General features: G+C 43.2%; 2 protein-coding genes across 3 annotated transcripts in view; both read left to right on the forward strand.

Annotated features, from left to right (window-relative positions):
* The window catches only part of LOC126557182 (ATP-dependent RNA helicase SUV3 homolog, mitochondrial), a 304,903-nt gene extending 284,545 nt beyond the window's left edge, over window positions 1-20,358 (forward strand). For both annotated transcript variants that reach the window (XM_050212866.1, XM_050212865.1), the window contains one exon: window positions 20,347-20,358. The gene's annotated coding sequence lies outside the window, so the exon portion shown is untranslated. The remainder of the gene's footprint in view (window positions 1-20,346) is intronic.
* Window positions 20,359-23,980: 3,622 nt separating this feature from the next.
* On the forward strand, window positions 23,981-26,581 carry LOC126557851 (nose resistant to fluoxetine protein 6-like; the record flags this gene model as incomplete). Its single annotated transcript, XM_050213755.1, has 5 exons — window positions 23,981-24,086; window positions 24,197-24,342; window positions 24,440-24,680; window positions 24,902-25,575; window positions 25,661-26,581. Coding segments are annotated over 5 exons (2,088 nt in total), but the record flags the coding sequence as incomplete, so codon positions are not given.
* Between the last annotated feature and the right edge of the window lie 1,321 nt (window positions 26,582-27,902).

A 27,902-nucleotide genomic window follows, 5' to 3' on the forward strand; every position in this document is an offset into this window, starting at 1 on the left:
GCAGAGCAATCTAATACCGAGGGAAGATAAATACGCTCGCTCAGAATGGAATATTTGGAAAGTTTTTGTCCAGCTGATGGACAAGATGAAATTTTCTTTAATTTATTACCTTTTGTGAAATATTTCTTATAACATCCTGATTCTGCTGTAAAAACCGAAATAAATTTTGCAGTGATTTAGGCGTTAAATTATTTAGTTGCTTAAATTGTTTGACAAATAAATTAATCTCATAACACCCGAAAGCTCATCCAATGCCAATGTGCTGCCAAGTGTGAACTTTAATGGTCGTGATGTGACTGTTTGGCAACAATGTAGCCACGAAACGGTAAGTAGATACAATCAAGATATAGTTAATAAATTATATCTGGAAGTATAACACAGCATTCTTAAGTAGAACTCGATAATAAAAAGGCCTAAAAGTTTTTTTCTACTAGAAACTACTTCGAAAGAAGAATGCTTTAGTTTAAGAACAAAGTTTCATTACTGTCAAATGTGACACGAAGTAACGGAGACACACAAAAAAACCACGATGAAAAGTATTTCATTAAAACAAAGTCAACTGCAGGACCCATCAAGAACGCTGAACAAAAAAGTGGGGGGATGTAGCATGAAAATCATCTTTCAATTTGATTTTAAAATTGAAAAACAAATATCAAGAATTTCAATTGACATTCAGCTTTAAGCTTCACGATTTCACAGTTACCAGCTGCATTGCTCCGTTTTTCAATTTCCAGTCCCGTTCGGAAAATTAATCTTGTCCAGTGCTTCGCGCGCCTGCAAAAGCTCTCCCGCGTTTTATCGAATGGAAATACTTGCAAAATTCGATCGCGATTGAAGCGAGTTCTAGCTTGAAACTGTCAACCAACATAAATCTTGTTTCTTTAACTGTCTTCTGTTCTCGCTTCCTGTTGGTTCCAATCTTTGTGTACCGTGCTGTTTTCCTGTTTTTTTCTCCTTTCCTTTGAATTCGCTTACATTCCTGTTGACTTTTAATAGTCAGGAAATCGTTAGAGCTTTCGCGCTGCGCTTCCATCCCTCGGTCTGCTTTCTGCCTTCTAGCAGGCAAAAATTAAAAACTTTCCTCCTCTTTTTTTGTGCTCACCAGCAGTTCCATAAAACTGTCGTACGTGGTGCATTCGCCGCACAACTTAGATGCACAATTATTGACACCATTTTGGACCTCGCCGACGCGACCCTTCTCACTCATTTACCGGCACCGCAAAGCTGGTTTACTTATTAAATTCTTCTTTCTTGCTTGGCTTCTGCCACTAGCGGTGAAGAAAACTGTAGAAGCAACTTTCAACCGACTCAAACACACACACACATACACAAAAACATAGATTCTCAGCCATGTGATGATCACTTGCGCTTGCTGTGAGTAGAATGCAAATAATCACGTTCCAAATTTTGTGTCCCACTTTGCGCAATAACTTTTCTCCAAACCACACATACATACTTTCCGCGTCGAAAAAGTATCAACCGCTTTTCCTGCTCTTTACTGGGGAAATGAGCATTCTTTTGCCGGGTTTTCGTGCCTTTAGCTTATTGCAGAGTTTGGCACCGTCAGTAGTGGTGGCAACCACCCTTGCGGGAATTTTAAAGTTAAAAATAGAAAATAGTTTGCTAAGAATGAAAAATGTTGATCTTCTTGCTCATCAGAGTCTTTGCAAAGTACTGCTAAGTGGTATAAGGTACAGAAGAAAAAGAAAACCTTCCAACTTGTTTGACATTTCCCTTCACAGAGAAGCGTAAGATGTAATACTTCTTTATTGCAAGAGTTTGTCATCGCTTTTCCAACATCGTGCCTTGACTTGGTTGCAATCGGGGATGCAAAATTTTTCATTTTAATTACAATTTACTGTAAAAAAAATGCAAACAACCCTAACTCGACACTCGAACACATTTACACACCACCTAGGACTGTTATATCGTACTATTTTCATCACTATCCACCGGAAGCTTGCTTTTGCTGCTCGTATTCATGCTACCTGCCAGTGTACAAATAGTACTGAAGGTGGTATAAATTATGCAACAATAATGACATTGTGGCCACTGTTAGCAGTACCCTTCCCAGCGACCAACGATGACTCACGCGCCATAGTCACCAACCCGTGCAGAGATATTTTGCATGCACGCTGGCAAAAGTCACCCCCAATGCCGGGGAAGTACGACTGCATTATGTTAATGGTAAAGATTATTCCCGGTGAAAGTTTAATTGTCTACTGCCATCCTCAGCTTCCACAAGCACAACCGTGCTTAAAGTAAAGATCTTGCGATCTTGCGAGTCTGCGAGTATGATGCTGAAAGTGATTTTTTACAACCCAACTTTTAGATCCAACAATGCACGCGTTCTCTCGACCGGGGGGCGATTGGTGTACGAGGGCGTTGTCGGATTAGAGCACTGCAAGCAGGGAAGAGGAATTGGAATGTTGCTGCGCTTGCCACACAACCTAGTGAGGAAGTGTGCTCGGTACGGTCTAATTACGACCTCTCACGATTTAACGATTATTGGAGAAAGACAATTTGTGCTGGTGTCATGTTTAAACGTGCTTTGGAGCACTTTTTCCGGTGGAAAAATGTTGGGTGGTAGGCAAGCTGGAGGGTGATAAAATACCAAAACAACCGTCCGCTTGTTCCCGATTCACTAACACTGGTTACAGGTCAAAGCAACGATTTTTCACGAGTTTTTCTTTTTGTCGCACACGCGTTACCAAACTTCTGTCGGTTTCAAGGGATGATGCGAAGAGACGGAACAGCGGACAGGACGTTTAATTAAGATTATGGGGTGTTGTCTTACATGGTACCTTCCCAGTGGTGCAACGCCGAGGGTTGGCTCGGAATAAAATGGTGGTGTTTCTGCACGAAAAATGGTGTCTCTTAAAAGCTAAACGACTGTTGTCTGACTTTTGACAGTTCATGTGTTGATAAATCGCGCTGGTCCTGCGCTGGTTGGTGTTTTAAAGGGGCCAGATGCTCAACATACGCCGTAGGTTAATGGCGGTGCCCTTTTACGCGCCGGTACATAACAGCAGAGGTAATTTGAGTGCGTGGAAACCGGATTTTCCCAGGGATATTGTGTATCGCGACAAAGCCACTTTAATTGTAATTCATTGCGTGAAAATAACCGTAACGCATATAAGCATTATGTACAGTAAAATGATTATGAAACCGGGAGCAAATTAAATGTATTTAAATAACTTTCCTGGGTCGATGCCAATGCTTTTCACCAAACTCGTATTTTGGGTCCAAAATTTGTCCAGAATTCAACTTTCAAAGTAATACTACGAGTGAGCTTTCATTTTCAGTTGGTTGAATACATGAACATCAGTTTAATCAATAAGTACACACAAACCCAAGCTCCCACACAAAAACACACTCACTCACAGATGTACACAGAACCAAGCCAAGCATTTCAATTTACTTCTGTGCATAGGAATGCGATCAACGGTTTTCCTTTCGCAACCATTTCTACCAGCAAAAACATTTCAAAACGGTAAAGGGCCCCATGTTTCGAGTAGCGGTGGCAATATTTAGCACACAACATGCTAAACCATCCCACCACTATCAAACAGAACCTGGGTTCTTGCTTATGCAAACCATCACATCGAAAAGTGGAAAACTCTCCCCGCGTGGGAAAAACTTTTGCACCGAAAAACGGGCAATCCCGGGCAAAACATTTTTGTCAGTTTCAATCCAACAGCCAACCACTCGACTGGCAGCTCTGTAAGCTCAACCATTTTCTCCGTCGCCATCGGTATTGGTTCTGTTTTTCGTTCGAAATGCTAAATTTTTTCATTTTTTGTTCATGATGGGCGGTTGTGTTTCGTTGCCACGGGCTCAATTGAATTACTTTCGCTTATTTATTACTGTCCTTGCACCCAACCGCACCGGACACTTGTCCTTGTCCTTCCATTTTCTGCACTGCGAATCCACGCGCATATTTTTGTGCCCACAAACAAAAAAAAGCTAGACAAAATAACCAAGACGCAATCGTCTCCGGGTACGACTACTTGCGCGATATCGCTTCCCTTCCAAGAGCGACTCAACTAAGCGCGATGCATCACCAAAGTACAAGCACGACTAACTTTTCCACCACCGTGCTCTTCCGATGATTTCCCTCATTTCTGACTCATTTGATTCGCGGCGAGAAGTTTACATTCGAGCGAAAAACCTATCCATTCGCCCACTTTAGCAATCGCACTCGCAACCGAAGTAAGAAGCACTGGTGCTGCAAAAACTGTACCCAGTACAATTGCATACGAAATAAGTTTGTTTGACCGAAATTGAGCTTCTTCTGGTGGAAGGTTGCTTTCGCCCAGATCGCCTCGCTCCCTTTTGCCCTTCGCTCGCTGACTTTCGATCAGTACATTTCCCGACGCGGAGACGCGTTTTCCAACAGTTTGGGTTGAGGGAGATTTTTTGGTGAATGTATTTTAATCAAAATATGTAGATTTTATTCCATGCTTTTCCCGCACCAAACACCAACTGACCTTCCTGAACCTGAACGTTGGCCAACCGAACAGCCAAGGACGGGGTAAGAATGGCGTGCTGTTATTTATTTATGTTTATGCTACATTTGACTCGGCGGAGCAGGGAACGGCCGGGAGCCTAGGACAAGAATGAAGCACGCTGACGGCAAGTAGCGAATGCGTTTGCATTTCAAAGTCGCTCTGCGTGTGGCCGGGTTGTTTCCGCTTTGCAGTAACAGGAACAGAAAGCCATCTTCAAACAAATGCCTTTTTACTTAAAAGTTCCATCTGTTTAAGTGTGGCAAGATTAAGTACATATTTTGCCTCATAATTTATTTAACTTGCACTCTTGTGGACCGTACCAGGGTGTAAGTTGGTTTACCTTAAAGAAAAGTTATAATAATTTTGTTGCGGTACCATTCGTACTAAAGTGTCTACCTAATGGAGTCCAACGTACCAGCCACGGTGAGTATAATCCAAATTCATAACCCACCTAACGTGACCATTTTTATGGAAATTACTTCCGTATTCACGAATGTTTTTTTCTCCTATTCGGTAAACTGCAAACAGAAAAACAAATATAGGCCAGACCAAAACAAAACTCTAATCCGCTTTACGGTCGAAACTTCTGCTGACACAGTTTGCCGGACGAAATAAAAAAACAAAACACAATAACAATCGCAAAAACATGTTGTTGTTGTTGTTGTGTTATGTTTTTCATGTTGCAGAAGCTCTCTCCCTCACTGTGGCTGATGGCCGATCAACAAAGATGCTTTTCAACAGTAACGCACAAGAAAACAGAATCCGTACCGCACCGTTGGAAGGTTTCGGAAATCGAAAGCAAACTGTGCCATCATGTCACCAACACACGCCACATCACATTGGCAGGCGTCAAATGTCTAGACATTATGGCGCACGCTAGTCATCAATGAAATTTTCTACTGCACCACTATCATGTTCTTACTTTTTTTTGGAAGAGTGGAAATATCTTGGCCATTAGGCCGACCCACAGCTGACTGCTGCGATAGTCGCCGACAAGTACGGTCTAAGATGGTTGTCTTATCGTCTCGGATGGCGCCAGAAAAACAATAATTTATGATCACTGACCTACTTTGGAGGTTCGACAATGTGCGGTACTGATATTGACCGTACTTTCGATTGGTTCTTCAGCTGGAATAAAATTGTCTGCAAATATACGATAAACACAGCACTCAAAACAAGCTGAAGGAGTTTAGATTTTTTTAATTAAACAATAAAATGTAACATTAAAAATGTTCGTTTGATGTCCTGCTCATGAATGAAAGGAAGTCGCGTAATGTGGGATTTCATTGATTTTGAGTGCAAAATTCCAATCCATGAAATGCTCCAAGTAACCCCAATTTGATATTAGTAGAGAGCATAAGCAGATCTTCACCAAGCGGCAAATGTTGAACACGTATCATCTCTTCATAGATTTCAAGGCCGCATATGATAGCATAGCCAGGGTACAACTTTACGAGGCCATGAGCTCTTTTGGAACCGTGGCCAAACTGATCAGGCTTGTTAGAATGACCATGACCAACGTCACATGCCAGGTGAAGGTGGATGGAAAACTCTCAGGGTTCTTTGCTACCTCCAAAGACCTGCGTCAGGGAGATGGGCTCGCCTGTCTCTTAGTCAACTTGGCGCCAGAAAGGGCCATCCGTGACTCGGAGGTGGAGACTTCAAGAACCATCTTCTATAAGTCAACTCAGATCTTGGCGTACGCTGATGATATAGACATCATTGGTCTGCGGCAATCCCAAGTAGCAGAGGCCTACCAAAGGATCGAGCAGGCGGCAGAAAACCACGAGTTGTAGATTAACGAGGCAAAGACTAAATTGATAGTGTCACCACCAGCGGTTCTACTAAGAAATTCACCTATCTCGAGTCAAAAGTCAGCACCGAAAACACCATAGAGACGGAGTTGCGCGCAAGGACTAGCATCCTTGCCCGGCCCGGAAAACACCCGGCGCGGCCAGCCGGTCATTCTACCTTCCTGAGAAAACATCTCAACTCAAAAAACCTGTCGCTACGGTCGAAGCTGGACTGTATCGCACCTTAATAGTCCCAGTACTCACATACGCCTCTGAGACATGCACCCTGTCCAAAACAAACGAAGCCCTCTTAGCAGCGTTCGAGAGGAAAATGCTCAGAAGGGTTGTTGGCCCCGTATGTGTGGAAGGACAATGGAGGAGCCACTACAACGACGAGCTGTACGAACTGTATGACGACCTCACCGTCGTGCAGCGAATTAGGCTCGACAGGCTCCGATGGACGACCCAGCTCAGAAAGTCCTTTTAGGCCGTCCACACGGGCAGATTGAGGTGGGAAGATGGCGTGGAATCATCCACCATCAAGGCCGGGATAACGGATTGGCGGACGACGGCGCAGGACCTTGAGCGGTTCCGGATTTTGCTGCGGCAGGCCAAGACCACAAAGCGGGTGTAGCGCTTGACAAGTAAGTACATATATAAGTAAGTAAGTAAGAAAGCATCAGCAATATAGTATCTTAATCTCCATGGAGCATTACATCTTTCAATTTATGGTCTAGTTTTACATAATTATCGAACACTTTTACTGTTCAATCAGGAAACCCATAAAACCATTTTGTCCGACAGCAAAGCATTCGTTACAAAAAGAAATCGTTTAGATGGTTGACTACATTTAGAATCTTTATCGTGCACTTTCTGATACACATCTGAAGGTTCTTTTAATTAGGACTTTTGCGTTAGTTACGATAAGAAATGAGACAGTCGTGCAGATGTGACGTTGATGCATGATCATTAGGCGCTACGAAATGGAGCGATTGCTAGCGGAAGTTGTCCATGGAATGGGTGCTGTTGTCTAGCGGAGGAAACTTGCTTCCAAATATAACACATAAAAAAGAACCGAGTCCATACATGGACGGAGGCACAATAATGTTTGCAAAGTGCAGAATATACGAAAAGGAGCAAAAAAAAGAAAAACAAACAAAATACTTTGACATGATAAATTATTCGTACTAGCGAACCTTATACACACCTCAGACGTTCTCAGACGTTCCATTTATCCAAAAACAACTATTGGCGTTACACCTGCCGTACCGCCACTTTGGACTGGACTTTTCGTGATCGTGCTGCCATTGAAATCAGTCAGCGCTGACATCTTCAGAACACACCTCCCACTTGAGACGGTCAAACGCCGGGCAGCGGGCGGTATCGGGCACATCGACTAATTGCTCCGGACAGGTGGGGGATGTCGACGTCGACGGCCAGACGGAACCCCCGAAATCGAAACAAACTCCCAACACACCAAACACACGACGTCAGTAACCGATCTTGAAAAGATAATCAAACACTTTGACGCCTTCATTGCCGTTCGGTTGCGGACGGTGTGCGTGTGTGTGTGTGTGGTGTTCGTTGAGGTGTGATAAATCACCCGAGGCGGATCTTGGCCTGGAGAATAGCCGCCCTGATGAGGTACTCGTTGTGCGTCAAACGGCACTGGTATATGGTACGGAAACTAGCCAGAAAGTCAAACGAAAGAAAGAAAGACGACACACAAAAAAGCCCCAACGCCCAACGCACACTACCAGTCCAACAAAAATCCCCGCATATTAAGCCTTCCATGTTCGATAGATCGACTTTTTGGCCTTTACACACACACACGAGATAATGTACCGGCCGCCCAACCGGGAGCTGAGGTGAGCATGGCGTGAAGAAAATTAGTCTGTCTAGGGCAAGGAGGGGGGATATGTTGTCACGAGCTAGCGTCTTCTCGCATCAAGTAAAACCCAAACAAGTGCAGCTGATGGCTGCCACTAATCATCGCCACGAGACACCAAGAAACAACAGCTTGGTCGCGTTTTCGGTGTTTGTTTCGAAGGCATCTGACGCACGTACGTATATCGGACGACACACGCAACCATGTGCGCCGGTCGAAGCGATGTTAATTTTCTGTAACAAATTGCAATCTAAGCTCACCACGTGCACGCCAGCTTAGGCTCTTGGGTAATGCTGAGCTGTGCTGCAGCTGCTCTTCAACATCATCATCGTCCCGGGCGCAGTTTCATCGTGCTGTGGAAGCCGTCGAAAGCAAGGCGTCGTTGATTGATATCAGCGAAGCTGCCACTAGGTTCGAGTAGATGACACACGAGTAGATCTACCACCACCTCCATCGCGGTATTGCTCAAGCGGAAGTAACGTCCGAGACCTCCAGACATGCAAGACTGAAAGATTTATAGGATGAAGCTGTGCAGCGACAGTCAGACTGTAGTCCGGTGAGATGCTGCAGACCTCTCATGGGCACATCCAGCTGTAAAGCTGCTGCTATGTACTGTGGCCAATTCCCACCGGATACTTTGGATGGTGAACCGGACACACTGTTGCACTGACTGACTTTCAAACAAAGCAATTATCTTTTCATTTTCAAGTCTTTAATCAAATTAGGTGTGCCCGGCTAGTAGAGCGTGCTGAAACATGGTCGAAAACGGAACGTACACTACGGATGACTGTTATCGGATAGTTTCTATCGGGACGATGGCTTCCGCACTACTTCGGCCGACCGTAATCGATCGGATGTGATGAGTTTTTCTCGTTTTCCACAATGATTGCAATAGTAGCTAAGGCATAGCACCTGCGTCGAAGCAAACGAAGTTCCGCTGCCAGTGGTCAGGTTGAAAGCAAGTGGATTTCTCCATGCTTTACATTCTTGTCCTGGGCATGGTTGCATGGATACAGAATCGACATAGATACGGTACCAAACTAGCCATTCTGATACAAATACCTGGATCCTTAGGTGGCCGAGCATACGGGAACTCAGGCAGCACTATGCGTAGTAGGACTAGGATTTCATTTAATTGATTTTTGTTTTCGTGGAAATGTGCAATAAAGATAGCCTACAATGTAAGCTCTTACTATAAGCTCGGAAAGCCTCGGAAAACTTTCAATTCCTTTTATTGTGCACGGTTGTAATATCAGTGGAACATTCGCATATTTGCAAAACCAACGCGAACAAAATGGACCAATCCCGCTGCACTTTTACGAGCGACTCATTAGCTTTGGCTTTGAGCTTTGAGTGTTTTGAAGAGGGTGCTCTTATTGGCTCAGTACCGACGCACCAACATCCGGATTGGTTGCGTAAAAGGTGGGATTTTTTTTCACCTACATATTTTGGTGATTATTTGAGTAATGGGATAATATGTTTGTCAATTTCATATTTTTTATCGATTTTTTGCAAAAAATTCCCTCACAACAGATGGTTTTGTTTTGGGATTTAATCAAATTTTAATACACCTTTTCCAACCTTCAGAAATTATCACCCAAAATCATCCTGTTTTTCATTTATTTATTATTCCACCCGTATCGCAATCGTTGCAATTCCGACGTTTGCCCTACCATGCAGCGAGCGCTTAAAAATGCAACTCAATTCCAATAAATGAAATTAGTTCTCACCCCCAATCCTCAATGTTGTCCTGCAAACCGGGCGAAACATATCGGCGATTTGCCTGCGGTTCAGGTTCACAATCTCGTATTTTGCATTTTCATATTGATTAGCTCATCCTTGGTGTTACAGGCTTCCGGTTTCGCTTGCCGTGTTTCTCCCCAAAGTGGAAAATTCCAATTCACGTGCTTTGCTTCGCTTCTTTCAGCCGTCGGTAAGCGCCAACGGTTTTTCCACGCAAATTTTCCATTTTCCAATCATTTCCGATAAGCAAATGGGACGATGCAACAACAACAAAAAAAGCATTTACATCCTTCTGCCTCACCAAGTTGGCGGTAGGCATGGGCCATTGGAATTGCTTTTGGTCGGTATCGTCGGCGAGGGGGTTGAAGAATATTTGAAAATGAAAGAAAAAACACAACCGAAAGCGTCAACGATTTGGGCGCTTGGTGCTCTGCTGTCGTACACAATTTTGAAAAGAATGTGTCTGCCTTAAAGCGGACAGATTTTTTTTCCCTCCTCTACCATAAAACGGCAACATCGTTTCATTTTGTTTGTAGCTGAAAGGCAAGCAGTGCTGACATTAGTTGAGGGTTTTCTATACTTCAAAAAAAAAAGTTAAACGGAAGAAAGTAAGAAAAATAACTATCCTTTGAGAATGACATTTTCTCCTTGGTATGTAAAGAATAGCAAAGAAACCTAAAGCATAAAGACCTTGACTGTAAAAGCAGGTCACCTCAACACAATCAGCACAATAATCAGGCAACAAACCAATTTGACGACTCGAGCCCGTACGGCAAACTAGCGTCCATTTCATTCCTCGAAATGCAATTGCATTCGTCCTAGTAGGAAGCCCGGAAGGTTGGTGCATTATTTATTGGTCTTCATGTTGTTGCAGGAAAAAAAATGCCATCATTCACAGCCAGTTCTGTATTGCCTATGTTTTTTTTTTCTTCTTTTTTTACTACAAACACAAATACAATTGAGTTTACCTTCCAAAAAAAGGAGGATAAAAAAAACCATCCCCGCCAACACGACCCGACCCGCTTTGGGGACTATTTTCATGGAATTAAATTTACATGGCTGAACGGGTTTCTGTTCCGTGCCATAGCGATACGGCCAAGCGCCACTAGTGAACGGAAGAATCGGAGTATAAGAAAATTGTTTTTCTTTCGCACTCACCGCGCACACCGCTGTTCGTCCCAAAACACACGGCCACAAGGATTGACTTCCCTTGCCAAGGTTCACCAGCATGAAAAGCATGAAAAACGCCATTCAACATTTCTTTATCAAAAGCCCGTTTTTTTTTTTTGAGAAGAAAACCCAAAGAAGGAAAGAAACGGCGACAGAAAGGGAAAGCGAGAGGAAGAAAAAGCAAGAATTCTTTGGAAATGCCAAAAAAATGGAAAATCGAACTTGCTCGCTTGAAAGCTTCTTTCTGTGCACTTTTGACGAATCCTTTTGTGCGTTGTATTGCATTGCGAATGGAAGCTTCTTTTGCCGTACAAATGTTGTTTTGAGTATCTTATTATTGTCTTAGGAATTTATTTTTACTCTAACGACGACGGGCACTGAGTTTACTTTCTGAAACCACTTTGCAGCTGGAAAAGGAAGAAAGAAAAAATCCTTTTCCGGAACTCAAACACATCCCAGTTAAGAATTTGTGACGGTTCGAAGAAAAGAATTCTTTCGTACGGATTTCGAGTTACATTACATCACAAACACATAAACGGAAGAGTAAAAAAGATTAACTTTTGGAAGTAAAGCTGTAGATTTCATTTTAATCATTTTATCTTTTGAAAAGTTACGTACGGACAAACTTAATTAAACAGTTGCCGTTTTTTTTACAAGCCAAGCAAAAGTTTTTGATTTGCAAACCTCTGTCACCATCGGGATGATGTGAAACCATTGTGGATAAGCTTTACATTATTTTTTCATTGCATCATCATACACTACTTAACACCACTTCCCTATAGCGCCAGATCTGAATTGCATGGACGGTTCAAGAAGCATCACATCGTGTGGATGTGTATTCAAACTGTCATTCTACCGCTCTCATCTGACCGCTAGTATTCAATCGTCCACTTGACATTCTTCTCCGCTTGCAGTTTTCCGACAAACACAAAAAGGGCCAACCGGGCCTGCACGGATGATGTATGTCAAGGAGCGTCACTGTGAGCGATCGATTTAATTAACCGCACGGTCACGAGGTTGGTACGAACACAATTTCCGTTCGCACATCACAACGCTTGACATATTGACCCTTTGCTGTGGTGCTAAATGGTGCAGTTCCATGGGTATTCCGGAGCGTTTCAGTTTTTTTTTTTCTGTCCGCCCAACGTTTCATCTCATTGTCAGTCACGAAATGTAGTACAGCTGTCAAGTGCACCCTCTTCCGACGCGTTGGGATGATGGGTAGGAAAATTCTGCTCCTTATGGTGCACACATAAGCCAGTGCCAGCCAGTGCACCATCATTCGATGCCAGAAGTCATCAACCGACTTCGAAAGAGCGCACCAAACTGCGCAACTGGAAAAAAAACCGCCTAAAGTTGAGGCCATATTAGACTTATCCAAAACTTCAGCACACATCCCGTAGCGACATTGATGCTGTAGGAGCGGAATGCAATCAAAACTTTTTCAATTTTGCACACCTCCTGTATGCGAAGTAGTAAAATAGGAGTAAAATCTTCGATCCGCATTCTCCATATCCAGTTCCACGAGCTAGACGACTATCGAAAAACTTTGATGAGCCAAGCCGTTACGTCGACGACTTCGACGACGAAGCGCACCCTAACAGACAGTTAGTTCCTTGGATGGATTAGCTTTCGGTTCGTTGGTTGAACGTGTACCCGTTGGATTTGGTCAAACGATCTGTTGTAAAGAACCATTCCGAATCCTAATGAAACAACAGCAACGACGCAAAGACGCGCAAGCATGCATTTTCGAAAGCGAACCCAATGTGTAGTGCAAAGGGTTTGCAGACGAGTTTCTCGCACGAGCGACCTTTCCTTACTTCGCACGCTTTACGCTCGATGAAGTGCATCTTGAGACTGATGAAATATTCATCACAAGCTGCCGGAATTGTCGGATTGCACTGTCACAGAGCAATCCGTACCAACAGTACGGTCATGCAGTGTGACATACTGTCCTTCTCGTACTGGGTAATTTACACTAGGAAATGGTTGATAAATGATGACAGAATGGTTCAACAAATGAAGAACCAATACACTAGCCGTTCGGTTCCAGTAAGCGTACCCGGGGCACAGGAAAGCACACCCTTTTGTACACTGTTCCGCTTCCGGGGCTGACGATTCCGATGTGCCGATCCGTGTTCTCGATCAATCAGCGTCCAACTTACGAGACGTACGAGAGGCTATCAATCAAAACTGCCCAAAATAACGACCGAGCTCTTTGGGGCCGTTAGAAATGAAAACCTCCCCACGGTGCTGGAGATAAAAATCAATAACCCGCGCCGAACCTTTAGCTCAATCAATCAAAGATGTGTTTAATGTTGAAGAAAAAAGAACAACCAAATATAAATAAATAAACACACAATTCACCATCGGACTGCAATGAACAATGAACGGCACAAAACAAATGCTTCGTGGCATTTCGCACAGAGATGGTAATCGATCGATAAATTCGTGCGCTTCACTCACTTTTTTTTTATACTCATCTCCAATTTTGTCTTACTCTGATGAGCTCGATTTGATTACTCTTAGCCTTATTGCCGCATCATAGTGCCTCCAAGCGATGGAACCATAAATGCAAATATTACTCTTACAGACCAACAAGAAGCCATGCAAATCCTGGAAAAAATTTGCTCTCCAAATATTTTCATCGAACAACAAACCTCGTGCTTCACGACAGCTCTTCAATGCGAACGTCAACTGTCTCACTTCGTACCTTTTCATCCGGCTCTAGTAAGGCTAATAATCTATCGGCAAGAGAGATTACTACCGTATGATCTCATGAATATTTTTTCATCCTTTAACCACTTCCTGTTTGCCCATTTTTTTGGCCCATTTTTGTGCCGACCCACGCTGTATGTGAGCTTTTTCCCAGCTGCATTAAATTTACCGTAAAAGTTCGTCACTGTAAATGGCTGCTTTTTTGCTACAAAAATGCAAAACAGTACGCTACCTTCACCAAACCAACGACCGGCTGCATCGCGCCATTTTACCATAACCGGCCAGAAGCTTGTTCGTTACACTGATGAGTTTGCGTGGTTTTAACACCCTACCGACATGTCCCAGTGGGTTGGTTGGTGGGCATGGAAGGTGTGTGTTTGGTAAAAAAGAGTAGATATTTTAGTCACACAAAATGGAACAAGTATGCGCACACAACTAAAATATTATATTCTTTTTCATTTATCATTTCGCAATATTAAACTTGTCTTATCGCATCGAAACATTATGAAAAACTGTACATGAATAAGAAAATGTTTAACGGTTCTAAACGCCGCTCTTGTACAAACTCTTCCTCACCGCTCGTTACCAGTTCGACAAAGTCGATATCGAAAAGAGACCAGCTGCCATACGGTTTTACGAGAGTCACAAAGTGTGAGCCCATTTTTAATGCATAAAAATGCTCACATCAACTCTATGAAGCATGTGAAACATGTCTCTATGTAGCATCGCACGGAACTACACAAAACGCTCGGTCGGAATACTAAACTCAAAAGCAAATTTTGCTAGATTGGTTTGAATAAAAAATGAAAAATCTCAAAGCCATCTTCTCCCGGAGAAAGCCTAAAGCCGACAACACTATGGCTGTAGGATTAAAGCACCAACAGCTCTTGCGCAATGTAGGATCGCTTCTATCAAGAATACATTCCTTGCCGAATCGCTTTCCGCACGTGGAAAGCTACCATTTTCTTGACTCGCCAGAACGCCCATCAAAAGAGCAGTGCTCGTAAATAATGCCAAACGTTTTACGGTCACTGCCTGCAAATGAGTGCTCGTTAGCGAACAGCGCTGCAATACGAATAATGGTGGTCGTATCGAAGAGAAAGCAGAAATAATTGCACCGTGTATTACACACACATACACACACCCACACATAAAACACAGGAAAAAGGATTTTCATTCGAGCAGGACGAGAAATGCTCAATTTAAATCCAAACACATTCTTTTCCTCGGTTTTTGTAAGTATTTTTCGTTAGATATATTTAAAAGCATATGCAAAAAAAATGCACACACAGAAGGCTCAGCAAGTTTGTGTGAGTATTTCACACGCGCACAAACAACACACGTCCCATGACCTCCATCGTACAGGGACATGGGTAAATAAAGCACAAAACCAAAACAATCCGCCATTATGGGATGGGATTTTTCATCTTTCCTTGCAGCACTTGTACAGCCCGAGAACGAGTTTCAACAAATAATTACACAAATCTGTCCAAACCCTATTGGGATAATGGCAAACGAAAACAATAATCATCAAACGCGTCCTGAATGTTCAACGGCCCGAGAAAAAGGGTTTTCTCCACCTTCTGTTTCCCCTTTTGCATGACCCTGGTTTTCCTCATTAGGCCCAAATACCCATTCGATGAGAAAATGCACCAACACTTCACAGATGCTGATCGATCCGTGCTGGGCATCCTTTACGGATTTGTGACAAGGCTTTGGCCCTTGCTTCGTATCCCGAAACCCGGTCAACACACACAACACAGGGCGGCTGTATAGTGTAGTGGCAAAATTTCAGGCTCACACCCTTCCATTCAACAAAGTACACAGAAAGCCGGATTGTATCCACGGTTCAACAAAAGACAAATCCCACCGTACACCGTACCAGCTTCATCCTACACATGCATGAGGTGCTATTCTTCCGGTCCAGCTCTTTCGTCGGAAGTCCTTCAAGCGTGTATTTTAGGGGGTGTTTCGGAGGGCCGGGATGGATGGCAGGAGCGGCGCAGCAAGAGTATAAGAAAATTAGATACTCGTTAATGGGTTCTTAGTGTTTTGTTGGTGTCTACTCGAGAGGAAGCTCAAGAGTCCTCTACGGCACACCCGTAACCTGGCACTGGCCTTATTGTAACTGGCGCGTGTTTGTACATATGTATGCACTTCGGTTCACCAGTGTACCCAGTTGTTCTTGATACATTGGGGGGGGGGGGTTTAGTGGAGCAGGCGGGTAGGAGCTAACCGTCCCTACAACAATCGCTTCGGGATGAATTCGGCGAAGGTTTGAAGGTTAAATTGTTTTCGCAAAGTTTTCCCCACTATTCGCCACTATTCGGAGTCGCGCAATCCGAAAAGATGCGATATTAGAGCTGCTCACCGACCGCAGAAAGACTACGAAACGGGAAAGTACATAATCTTACCGAAAGTAGGATTCAAAGCTTCCGGACAGACATGTGATAATCATTTTCGCTTATGAGCAGTAATCTGTTTACCAAAACTGAAAACCCTACAGGAAAACCTTAGTAGAAGCGTTCGCGGTCCAGTTGCTTTGGAAATTCATTTATTTCACGCCACGGTAGACACATGTGGCGGGGTGATGATGCGGCAGCAGACGATTGTAGGGGTAGGTGCGTCAAGCTGTGCGTGTTCTCACAGGGTTTCTCACCATTAAGCAAACAACACTTTTGCTGTAAAGGGCTACACATATGAGGACGATGTAGCAATATTTGTCACTATAGGTACAAGGTACAGAAGTAGATGGGCAACAGCTACCAGAAGCTGTAGCACGACGGAGGTTATGGAGGACAATTGCTTCTCTGTACTTGACATTCAATTAGATTAGACGCTATTATCAGGTTAATGTGAGCCTAAATCAACGTTCGATGTACCACATGTTTTCGATTGAAAAAAAAATCTTTACAGCAAATTTTATACCTGCCACATGCTTGAGTCATCCAGATTTCCCTGCATCCGTACGCTAAGGCTAACTCAACCACATGGCCCCAAAAAGAAATCGAACAGCAGCCGAAAGACATGACCTAGCAGACTGTTAATGTCAGATAAATAGAAGAAATTTATTTCACTCGCATGGCGCAATACGTAACACGTAGATATAACGGCACGCAACACTACGAGCCACACGCTGTTTAACGTAATGGTTTACGCTTTTAACGCACAAACCACCGGTACAAACAGAAAGATACAAGTCCTCTGATTTCTTCACGCAGTACCACAATGATAACAGACACCCACCCACCAACACACACACACACACTCACTCTCCAGCACCATATGTAACTATCGCACTCTAAACAACATTTGTTTGCGAAACGGTTTCACAAGAAAAATTCTTGCCCTTGAGAATTGCTAACTACGACGGAAACCATCATATCGCAATCGACCGAAGCGAACACAACCGTTCCATCCGCTTGACGATGGTATGTCGGAGGAAAACTTCGCTCCGTGACGCAAATTACCGATTCGGTGCATACATCCTATAATAATTCTTTTTTAGAAAACGGTTCCGCGTAAAATTGGTAAATGCTTTTCGGTCTGTTTGGCGGAACTGCGTCAAACACAATATGTTTTTACTGCCTTAATTTAATATGCATTAGCAAGCATCGTGCCGTGTTGCCTTGCCTTGATTGAGACCAATAATTTTTGAAAGTCTCGAAGGATCTTAAACTCTCTTAATTAATTATTATTTTATTTTTCAATGTATGTTTTCTCTCACTAATTCTTTTAAATTATTCTATTGAAGCGTTTGTCTACTCTTTTTTTGAAATAGTAAAACTTTTTCAAAAAAATTAATTGAATCATCCAACAAAACGGAAGTTCTGTTGTCTGGTCGGTTTGACGTCATCCAGACGAAAAACACCCTGCAATTAACCAGGTACAATTTACAACCAGCGACAGAAAGAACTAAACCAAAACGCACGCTAGAAAACTCACTAATGAAACAAACAATGCCAACGTCATAGGTGACTCCACTATACACAGATGTACCCATCCACTGGTTCACGCTTGATCGTTAGTAGGGCACCATGAGCTGGTTGCTGCAACAATGTGTTGATTTCGGGCCCTACCGCATCAATCACTGTTAAGAGACCTTACTAATCGAATTCAAAACACTCGTTATTTGTCTGATAATTTTTTTTAATGACCAGCCCTTTACTAATGAATTAAACAAAATTTACGGACATTGTATTCGCCCTTAAGATGGTCAGCAACGCCCATGGCAGCGAACCAGAAATACACGATTGCACTCCGTTCCGATGTGCCATAGTGCGCGCGAACGCACCGAAATGGAAAACGAGTGACTAATAGTGAGATAGCAATGCGTTGAGGGAAGGAATTATGAGTCCCTCATAAATGTAAATAGTTCGTATCGGAAGTAATGTGCTGGGAATAGATGAAATACCATTTGCTCACAGCTGCAATCTGCGTATCAATTCAAAGCTATCGTCGAATGCGCGGTTTATTCGGCGAGGTGACCAAATAGTGGCGCATGTCTTTTATAGCAAAAATTGCTGCAGTTAATAGCAAGCACGTGGAGCTTTTTGATTCGTTTTATAGATTCGGCCTGTTTTCAATCGCAACATTTTGTTTTTTTTTTACCACAACCGGCGATTGTAACAGCCCGACACGAAACGATATGTTTTTGTTCCACACGCGCTTCCTTTCCAGCCATTCAACGTTTAGAGATGGCAATGATCTTGAGCATAGGTAGCATAATTTGTTGCTTTTTTCTTTCATTTCCCACGAGAGTTATTCCGAGCCGAGTTGTGCCTCCTCTTCACTAACATGTTCCATTAACGCACATTTGTATTAATAAAGTTTGATCGACCGATTGATTACTGTGAGTGACTTTAACGATCAAGTCTAATCGTTCCACCAGCTTACAACGATACAGCGACTTCATTTTATGATCGCCACGCGCTGCTGATTCCACGTGCGACGATATCAACGCTAAAAAAAACCATAAACAAAAATCACGAAAACGGTGCAGACATTCACAACTATAATTTTTTGTTGAACATAACAAGAAATTGGCAACTACAAACCAAAATGCTGAAATTATATGCCGTTAAAAAAAAGGGATGCAATTATCAGACGCACCTTAACGGGGCCATGTTTTATGACACACACGCGACCCAAAGTTCGCTCGAAAGGAAGGTTGAATACCTTCCATACCTTCAACATATCTGCGTTGTTGTGCGCTCCAAACAATATTCTAATCAAAATCACGCACAAGACACAATAACACGGAAGGAAATTTCATTTACACCCAATGTTATCTCCCTGAATTAGGTCAATAAACCTCATAACACGTTTTATGTGATTTTTTCCAGGTAGTAAAAATGATTGACCAGCAAACAAGGTGGCCAAGGTTAAAAAACAACCTATCCTTCGAATCAATTCCTACACGCACCGGCAAGCTGTTCTAGACAATCTAACTTGTCGACCCTAGAACATTAAATGAGACTGTATAATCAACCCTAGTCTCTGTTTGGGTGCGATTCTTCAAATTTCCTACGGTCAGTTAAGTTGCTGTCGGTACCCGATGAGATCACTTGGATGAGATAATAGATATTCGTGTGGTGAATAAATTAAAAACGGTTTCTCATAATGCGTCAAAACATATCACTTTGACATACCATTTTTAATTGGAACAAATGGATCCCCCATTTGTGTGATGCATGCATTATACCTCCAACACGTGTGTTTCTACCGCAGACACAGTTATGACTGTTATGACTCTTCACGAAGGAACCCTTCGACTACGGTCTGTGCAGGTCGGAAGATTCATCGTACGCCCACCAATGCACGCATATACTTCATTGAAGCTTTTTTCTCGTGGAGGACAAGAGATGCCTAAAGGGGTGAGGTGTCTTTGCGTTGAAAATGTTATGTCTGGTCGAAGTATCAAACCAAACTCCGAGCTGTGTCTATTTCGCTCATCTGTACGTAGTCTGTCGTTTGTTTAATCATCGAACGATTGACTTAATTGCCTATTTGATGAAGCTTAGCCAAAACAAATTTCGGCCCCACACCTTCATGCTTCCAGCCAAGCCTTCCTCACCAAGAGTCTCGCGTCTCAAGTGTCGAAGGCACACGCCACACGGCACAAATCGGGCAAACACACACTCACATGGTTCCGCCATACATTTTTTGACAAAAAACATTTCTTGCGTTCACGTGTTTTCGCTTCATATTCAAACACGCCTTGAAATGGTGTAAAGATGCGCCTAAAGCGTTCAGCACTGTTCACCGGAACAGCTTGCTAGAAAACGAAATCAAATCGACTGTTAAGCGGGGAATGATTCCCACCGAATTGTTGACAGAGTTTCACTCATTTTCCTTCTGCCGTTACACGAGTGTCGCTGAAAACTGATTCAGGTGTGCATAGGTGGACAAGCGGTTCGAAGACGAGCAAACACCACGATTGCGACTGCATTGACGTCATCAGGGTCAACAGTCGATGTAATGCGTGTTTTCCGCTTCGTATAAACATGCTTCCCGCCATCAGCACAAGGCCAGGCCATTAAAGGGCGGGAATAGGAAGGAATTACCACTGTTTGCTATCCCTACTTGAAGACATTTCAACTCATTGAGCTAGTAAGCGTAGCAAATGAACGGTTCTCCGGTTCAGCTGATAATAGGCTACCTTCGATCGATCGATCGCTTCCTATTCGTAGATGCTATGATACTTCCACGGTACGAAAAATATCTACAAGCTTACGTTTTCCGCGCTGGCCAACTCGTAAAATTAACATCGCAAATAGATTAAAAGTCAGTAGATAGAGCATTTGCGCCGTCTGCAGCAAGGTCAGCTACTGCGGCGGCATTGCTTGAGAGTTCATTGAAACAAGAGCACCGGTAGATGAAAATGGTTTTAATCCATTTTTACCATGACTGGCAAAATGTATCAATGCACGCACCACCAAATGCCGAACCATGATCATGCAGTTTCATACCCTGTTTTTGTGCGGTCATTGAATAAAAATCGAAAACGTTGAAATCAATTCATTAGCAGGATTGTTTTGCAAATTGTACCACATTTGCCCCGTACAAGCAATGACCGATAGGACTGTGTACGCTCACACAAACACATGCGAGCTATGTTTTTAACTTTTGCTTGACAGATTCATAAGAAAGGGCTTGTTTCGGGCAAATCAAATAACTGCTTCTTTTTTTCCAGACAAATACATCTGATAAGCATACATCGACAGTACTTCATTAGACGAATTTTTGAAGATCATCGCTTCGGATGGGGTGGAAAAAAAATTACCCTCGGTGTTGCTGTAATGATTCACTACCTAGCTATAGTAAAATGCATCGTAACAATTCGGGGAATCGAAGACCTTCAACTGTCTGTAGCCGCCAGACTAACATGACATTTGAGCATCAACGGTTTAATCGGTTTTATCTACACGTTTTTCCTTCGTTTCCTTATAAGCCTAACTTGTTCTTGTTCCGCAGCAACAACGGAAGGTTGCACGTTAACTGATTCCTAAACCAAAAGGGGTAGCAAAAAAAATCGATTAGCTTGATCATGCTCATTGGACAAGGGGACAAGATTGTTATTTTTTGTTTACCTCCAAATTTTGTCTTCCACTACCACCGTCACCAAGAGTACTCTCTTCACAAGATATTGCCCAACCTAACAGCCCAATCTACCATCCTGTATGGAAGCACATTTTCGCAGAACACTGTATTAATCGATAATAAAGCAACAGATCATTATAGGATCATTAAATCTTTACTTCCGACGATCGCCCATCAAAGAAGCTTCATTATTTCAGCGCACCCGGCGTTCGGTCCGAGATTTGCAGACCGAATAGAAGCAATTTCAAAACGTAATAAACATTAAGCGGGCTGCACACTTTTGGCAAACACAATCGCATAATCGCATCTCAAGATTTGTCTAGAGAAAGGCTAAATTATTGCCAACAGCAACAACAAAAAAGCAATTCATTACATCATATTGGGAGCCTTTTTACCTTGGTACAAGACGATTCGTCCATGGTTGTATGAATGTGTGGTACCCGTTAAAGGAAAAAAAATCATCCACACCTTCCAAAACACGAACCAGGGGAAGGAAATGGCTAGCATGTTGTCAATGATATTCATAACTTCAATTGCGATCGACCTCAATCCTCGCCCTTGACGCAATAATTGAGATTAGCGCTTTCTTCAATACGTTTATGGCTTGCTCGTGCAGCACCAATCCATACAACCGAAACACCAAAACCGTCCCATCCTTCCACCTGACGCAGCATCACTTGTGCGACGATAGGATCGCAGTGCAAAAAGGTACAAGAGAAGGAAGAGGATAGAACGAGCCGCTACCATATCGCTGTGTACTGAATCACTGAAGCCCCTACACTATGCTCGCCGTCGCGACACACAAGCAAACAACGCCCCACGAACTCCACAGCACTGCGCTAGACGGCATCAGCCGAAAATAAGACGAAAGACTTCAACGGCCGATCCGGCGACGAACGCGGTGATGCGAACGCGGTTAGCCACACACACTCGCGGTGAAAACTAATTTTGCGTACCGTTCTGAGACCGATCAGTGCAGTCGACTGTGATCGTTGAACGGGTGCACATCTTTCAACTTCTACCTCTGGCCACGGTAAATTTTCGCCGGTAGTTCAACACCTGATTTCCTTCGATTTCGTGGAAATAATCGCAAAGCAACCGTCGCGATCGTGATTCGTTGCTGTTTTTCTTCGGTAAACGTTATGCGCCAACGTTGCCGTTTGTTCGCGTAGATGTGTTTGCGGCAATCTTGGCTGCCATCGGTAAATGCTGCGCTTAGAGACAGTGCAAATAAGGTGCTATTACCGTGCTAATGTGAAATACAATGTTTGAAACTCAATGACCGATGTTGCGGCTGTTGCTGGGCGCAAACAAGCGATCGTACAATTAAAGCTCTTTGCCCGGAACGATCGCTAATTAAACAGCAATATATTGACAAACCAGTGGTGTGAAGATATAGTTTAGTAACATGCAACTTCGCTGTGTACAGTAGCGAATTGTGTCAATAGAATGTTGCAAACATTTAACCCTTGTGAACGGTGCATCTATTTTAGGGTTAAATAGAGACGAGCGAGACTAGCCTTCAACCAAGCGTCCTTAGAGGCTAAAGATTCACAAACAAATAGATGTGCCATATTATAGCATGGCTCATCTCATGGTTGAGTGTTGCATTTTCCAACTATTTGAGAAGCGTTTTGCATGTCTTGTCCCTGAAGTGGTGGTTTAGGAGGTGTTCATGCCGATTTCGATTCGGTCAACAACTTTGAGCTGCACACAATATACAGTCGTTAAAGAAATGATTTTCTTTTGTCTCGTAGAGTATGGCTAAAATATTGAGATAGAGGAAAATAATACAAGCTCATACAAGTGCTGGTAATGTTAGAAAAAGTTTTGTTCTGTTTTGAAACCAATTACATGCCTTTTTGTGCCGAAAGTTCCCAAACCTTATGGCGTTTCTTTGAAGCACAATTTACGCTTTCTTCTGCCTTATCACAATCCTTACTATCGTGCCACCACCTTGGACACACCCCGAAACGTTGTATAATTTGCGTCATACTTTCCTCAAGTTGTGTGTCTCGTGTACATGTATGCTGATCTCTTTTTTATTATCTTCTTTCAACACGTCGCCCCAATCTAGCACCATCAGCTTAGCTTTTAGCTCTTCGTTTGCGTACGGGCTCATACGTAAAGTGTTTGGCAACGACCAATATTGTGAGCCGTCGATATCCGGCAGTGAAAATGACGATCGCCAGTGATTGTACTGCGCCGTGATGGTTGCGCGTATGAAACGCTTGTCAGAAGAATTACAAAAAGTATACACACTTTGATGTGAAAAAAGCTCCTTTCCAAACGATCGTTAAGTGAGTGTTCGGTGATTTTGTGTGTGAAATGCGCAGTACTATCAATTAAAGCTTCTTCCAGTGCTAGCAAAACTACTACAAGGGCAAGTGTATTAAAATTAGTAAGTAAAAGTGTGATAAAAGTATAAAACTTCTTCAAAGTGTAGATCAAGTGTTGAAGTGAACGTACAGTGTGTTGCGCTGGAAAAGTTCGTGTTGGCTGTATCTGTCTTTTATTCAGTGGAAAAGAAGCAGAATTTCTGAAAATTTATCCATTTTTCAAGCAAAATGGCTTTTGTAATATTTTTATTTGCACTCCACGGTGCGTGGCTAGTGTCCAGCCTGGTTGCAGCAGGAAACTCGTTTGCTGAAACATTTCAAAGTAAGTGCTCAATAAGTGTATTTATGTGTGAGAGTGTGTCGGAAAAATGTGATGTGTTATAGAACAAAAAAGAATAATCTATATTCTTATTGTTCTGTGTTCTGTTCTAGTGGAAGAGTACCTCAAATTTCCACCAGTGTTCGAATACGACGACTTCGAGGATTGCCGCCGATGGTACCAGGATGAGTACGTTTATTGCATCGTAAAGGCACCGCTAGCACCGGATGAGTCATCCGATCTATGGCGGAATATCAGTGTGAGTAACACTCATTGGCAGAACATTGCAAAAAGTTGCCTAAAAAATCAGACAAGTTTACTGATATAGAAATTGGGCTGTTGGGTGGGAATGCTAGTATTTTTCTAGTGATTATCACCACTACGATCATTCGGTGCTGGAGCGGGGCATATGCGTACCAAAGTGTCACGATGCTATCATACAAAATGCGACCGAAAGTGGAATGGATCGGCTTTCGCGCGAGCAAATGATTCATCGCTGCATAAGCGCAGAGATAACGCCCAACTACAATCTGATTGTATCGTCCGAACTGCGTATTCAGCACTGTTACGCACGTGATACAGAAAATATCCCCTATGGTATGGATAGTTTCAAATCTTCAAATTTTCTTTATTTATCATGCTATAACATTCTACCGTCAAAACGTCTCATTCATGCCTTACATCAATTCATGATTTAACACACTTCAAACTTCGCTTCAATCATCTTAAACATGCATAGCTTCTACCGATCATGCGTACTACCTTTTCATGATCGCTTTTTTTCTCCTCCATAATACACCTGTTCTTCTCCCGTACAGATTGGCTCGATGTGATGTTTCTCGTACTAGCGGCCGCAATAATCGTACTCGTGGTAGCTTCCACCGTGTACGACCTACACCAGCAGGCCAAACAAAAGTTTCCCGAAGATTACTTCACACGCAGCTCCAAGCAAGCCCATCAGCGGCTTCTAACAGCGTTCTCATTTCCTCGCAACATCCGTAGACTGAAGGAACCAATCCACACACAGACCCGAATCGATCTTGCATGCTTCGAAGCGTTCCGCTTCGTACAAACGTTGCGTGTCATCTTCTTGCACGTAACCATTGCCCACCTGAAGATCCCACAGCGTAATCCCGAGTATCTGGAACAGCTTCAGCATGGTGCATCGCTGCAAACGTTTATCGCCGAGTTTCAAAACTACGTACAAACGTTCTTCACCATCGGTGGTATGCTGATGACGATCAACTTTCTCGATCATATACGCAAACATCCAACATTCCGCCTGTCGTACTTTGGTGAGCGACTGCTGAATCGACTTTGCCGATTGGTTCCAACGTATGCGTTCATGATTCTGCTCGAAGCATCAGTTTTGCGGCACCTGATCGATGGACCGTTCGGGCAACAGTTTATTGGCGAGTCGGCCGAAAACTGTCAACAGCGATGGTGGATGAACTTGCTGTTCGTCAACAACTATATCGGTTGGGATAATCCGGTAGGTGTGAAACACAAAGGAACTTAACTTATGCTAAGCGTGAAAGACTAAAGCCTACTTATCTTATTCTCATTCTTATCTGCAGTGCTTTATACCATCATGGTACCTTGCAACAGATCTGCAGCTGTTCATCTTTGGCATGATGATAATGATGATTTTCTGGCGCTGGCCTTCCACCAGAAGATACATCTTTGGTGCAATCTTCCTCTACAGCGTGATCGTTCCTGCAGTGGCCTATCTGATGTCCAATATCACTCCCGTCATGACGGTTGATATGAAGGACGCGGAACAGTACATTCGGGGCCAAAACTTCCAGAGCGTACTCTACTTCCCATTCCATCAGAACACGGGAATTTACTTCTTCGGCATGCTTGCCGGCATCGTTTATCACCACTATCGGGACCAAAGGAAGGAGCTGTTTAAGGTTGCTGCATTCCGCCAGTTGGCTCAGTTCAGTGGACTTTTGTACGTGTTTTGCATGGCCACCGTGTCCTGGGTGGTGTCGAATCTATCCTGGCTTCCCGCTATCTGTCTTGCCGCGTACGCAAGCGCCTTCAAGCTGAGCTGGGGATTGTTCAACACTGTGCTGCTGCTAGCGTTAGCTCTACTGCACCGAAACAACTGGATCAAGATGACGCTCAGCCATCCGATCTTTCGTGTGCTCGGCAAACTGGGCTACAGTGTGTATCTCATTCACTTTACCGTTATAGTACAGGTTTATGGTAGGGAAAAGGCGCCCATCTTCAGCAACGAGCAGATTGTTACAGGCTACACAGTTGAGGTGCTCTTTTTCAGCTATATCCTAGGAGCGTTTCTTTGCGTGCTGGTAGAGCTACCTACAGGGGTAGCACTTAAAGAGTTGATTGAGCCTAGAGCACGGAAACCTTCCATCAATGAAGTCCACACGGCTTCGGAACCTATCGGCACACAGGTAGCACCATCGTCACCCACACTGGCTGGTGCACCGGATGCCACCGTCATGAAGAGCCCGGATGAGAACCGATAAACTCACGTTCGGAATAGCTGTGATAATCCAAGACATCTGTTAAAGCTGGTGAAGCGCAAGAATCTGCTAGGAAATTTACATACCCTTTCTTAAAATCAGACATCATTATTAATAACGTTTGTGCTTGATGACTCCAATGTCTGCATACGATAAAGCTTTCTGCTGAGTGTTATAATGTTAAACTGCAATACAATCGTTTTCATTTTTATACCAAAGTGCTCACTTTATACCAGTGCTCATGCTTGCTTTATAGAAGTAGAAAAATATTTTTTTGGAAAAAAAAGCCGCTTCTCACCGCAAGGAAGATTCTTTAGCCTTCTCCATTTCCATACCTTTAAGACTGACCGACATCCGCTACCGACTGCTTTCCGGTATAGGACGCCCCTTCGTAAACTAAGCCCTCTGTACAAAAGCGAACAAAACCTTACAGATAAGCCACGACGTTTCGGGTCGTTAAACACAAGTATTCGCTAGTTTAAGGTCTGGTTTTAGTGTGTAAGTGTGTGTGTGTGTATGTAAGTGTGCGTGTGTGTGTGCATGATATCGAGCACGAATATTACTGGTGCAAGGTAAATTTTAGGCTGTTTTATTTTGTTTTTTCTTTGTGGAAGGTTGTGAACAACTCTACCGGCTTGGCTGAACTTGCGCACTACCGTATTAGATAACCGCAGGATCACACATTATTTGTGGAATAAATAAAATATAATGCAAAACAATAAACTAAGCTATTACTGCACTTAATGGATGCACTGATGACAACATAGGATCGTTTAAGATGTGTATGAGAAGTTTTCAAGGTTCAAGCTTCACCGCACGTTACGATGTAACATATTGTTGCTTTTCCCTCCCGTCAAATCCACTTGCACACTTCACAGCACATACATAATCATTCTGAACGCTTTCCACATGCACATGCGGCGCTTTTGCTATACATGTGTTACCATTTGTTACCATTTGTTGCTAGCAATGCTGTCCACGAGCCGAACATGCTTTGGAATGTTAAATTATATTGTCCTTTCGAGTCACCAATCCGCTTAGCACGTGCGCATTTCAAAGCGCATTTATTGATCGACGCGTGGTAAACCTTCATGGACACACGCTTCTGGCCACGCAACTTGCGCTCTTGCGAATGGTCTCGTGGCATCGTAGCAAACACGTGCGAGCTTTCATTCAACATTTGCGCTGTTCAAATGTACGGATCGTTACACTCTTAAAGCCGTCTTGATTCACATGAAAAAAAAACTGTTTGACCTGGTTGCTGGTCACGGAACAAATTGACCCTGAACTTCGCTCGTATCTTCAACCTGATTCGCGTGCAGGA

The sequence above is a fragment of the Anopheles maculipalpis genome, chromosome 2RL (assembly GCF_943734695.1).
Source record: "Anopheles maculipalpis chromosome 2RL, idAnoMacuDA_375_x, whole genome shotgun sequence".
Lineage (NCBI taxonomy): Eukaryota > Metazoa > Arthropoda > Insecta > Diptera > Culicidae > Anopheles > Anopheles maculipalpis.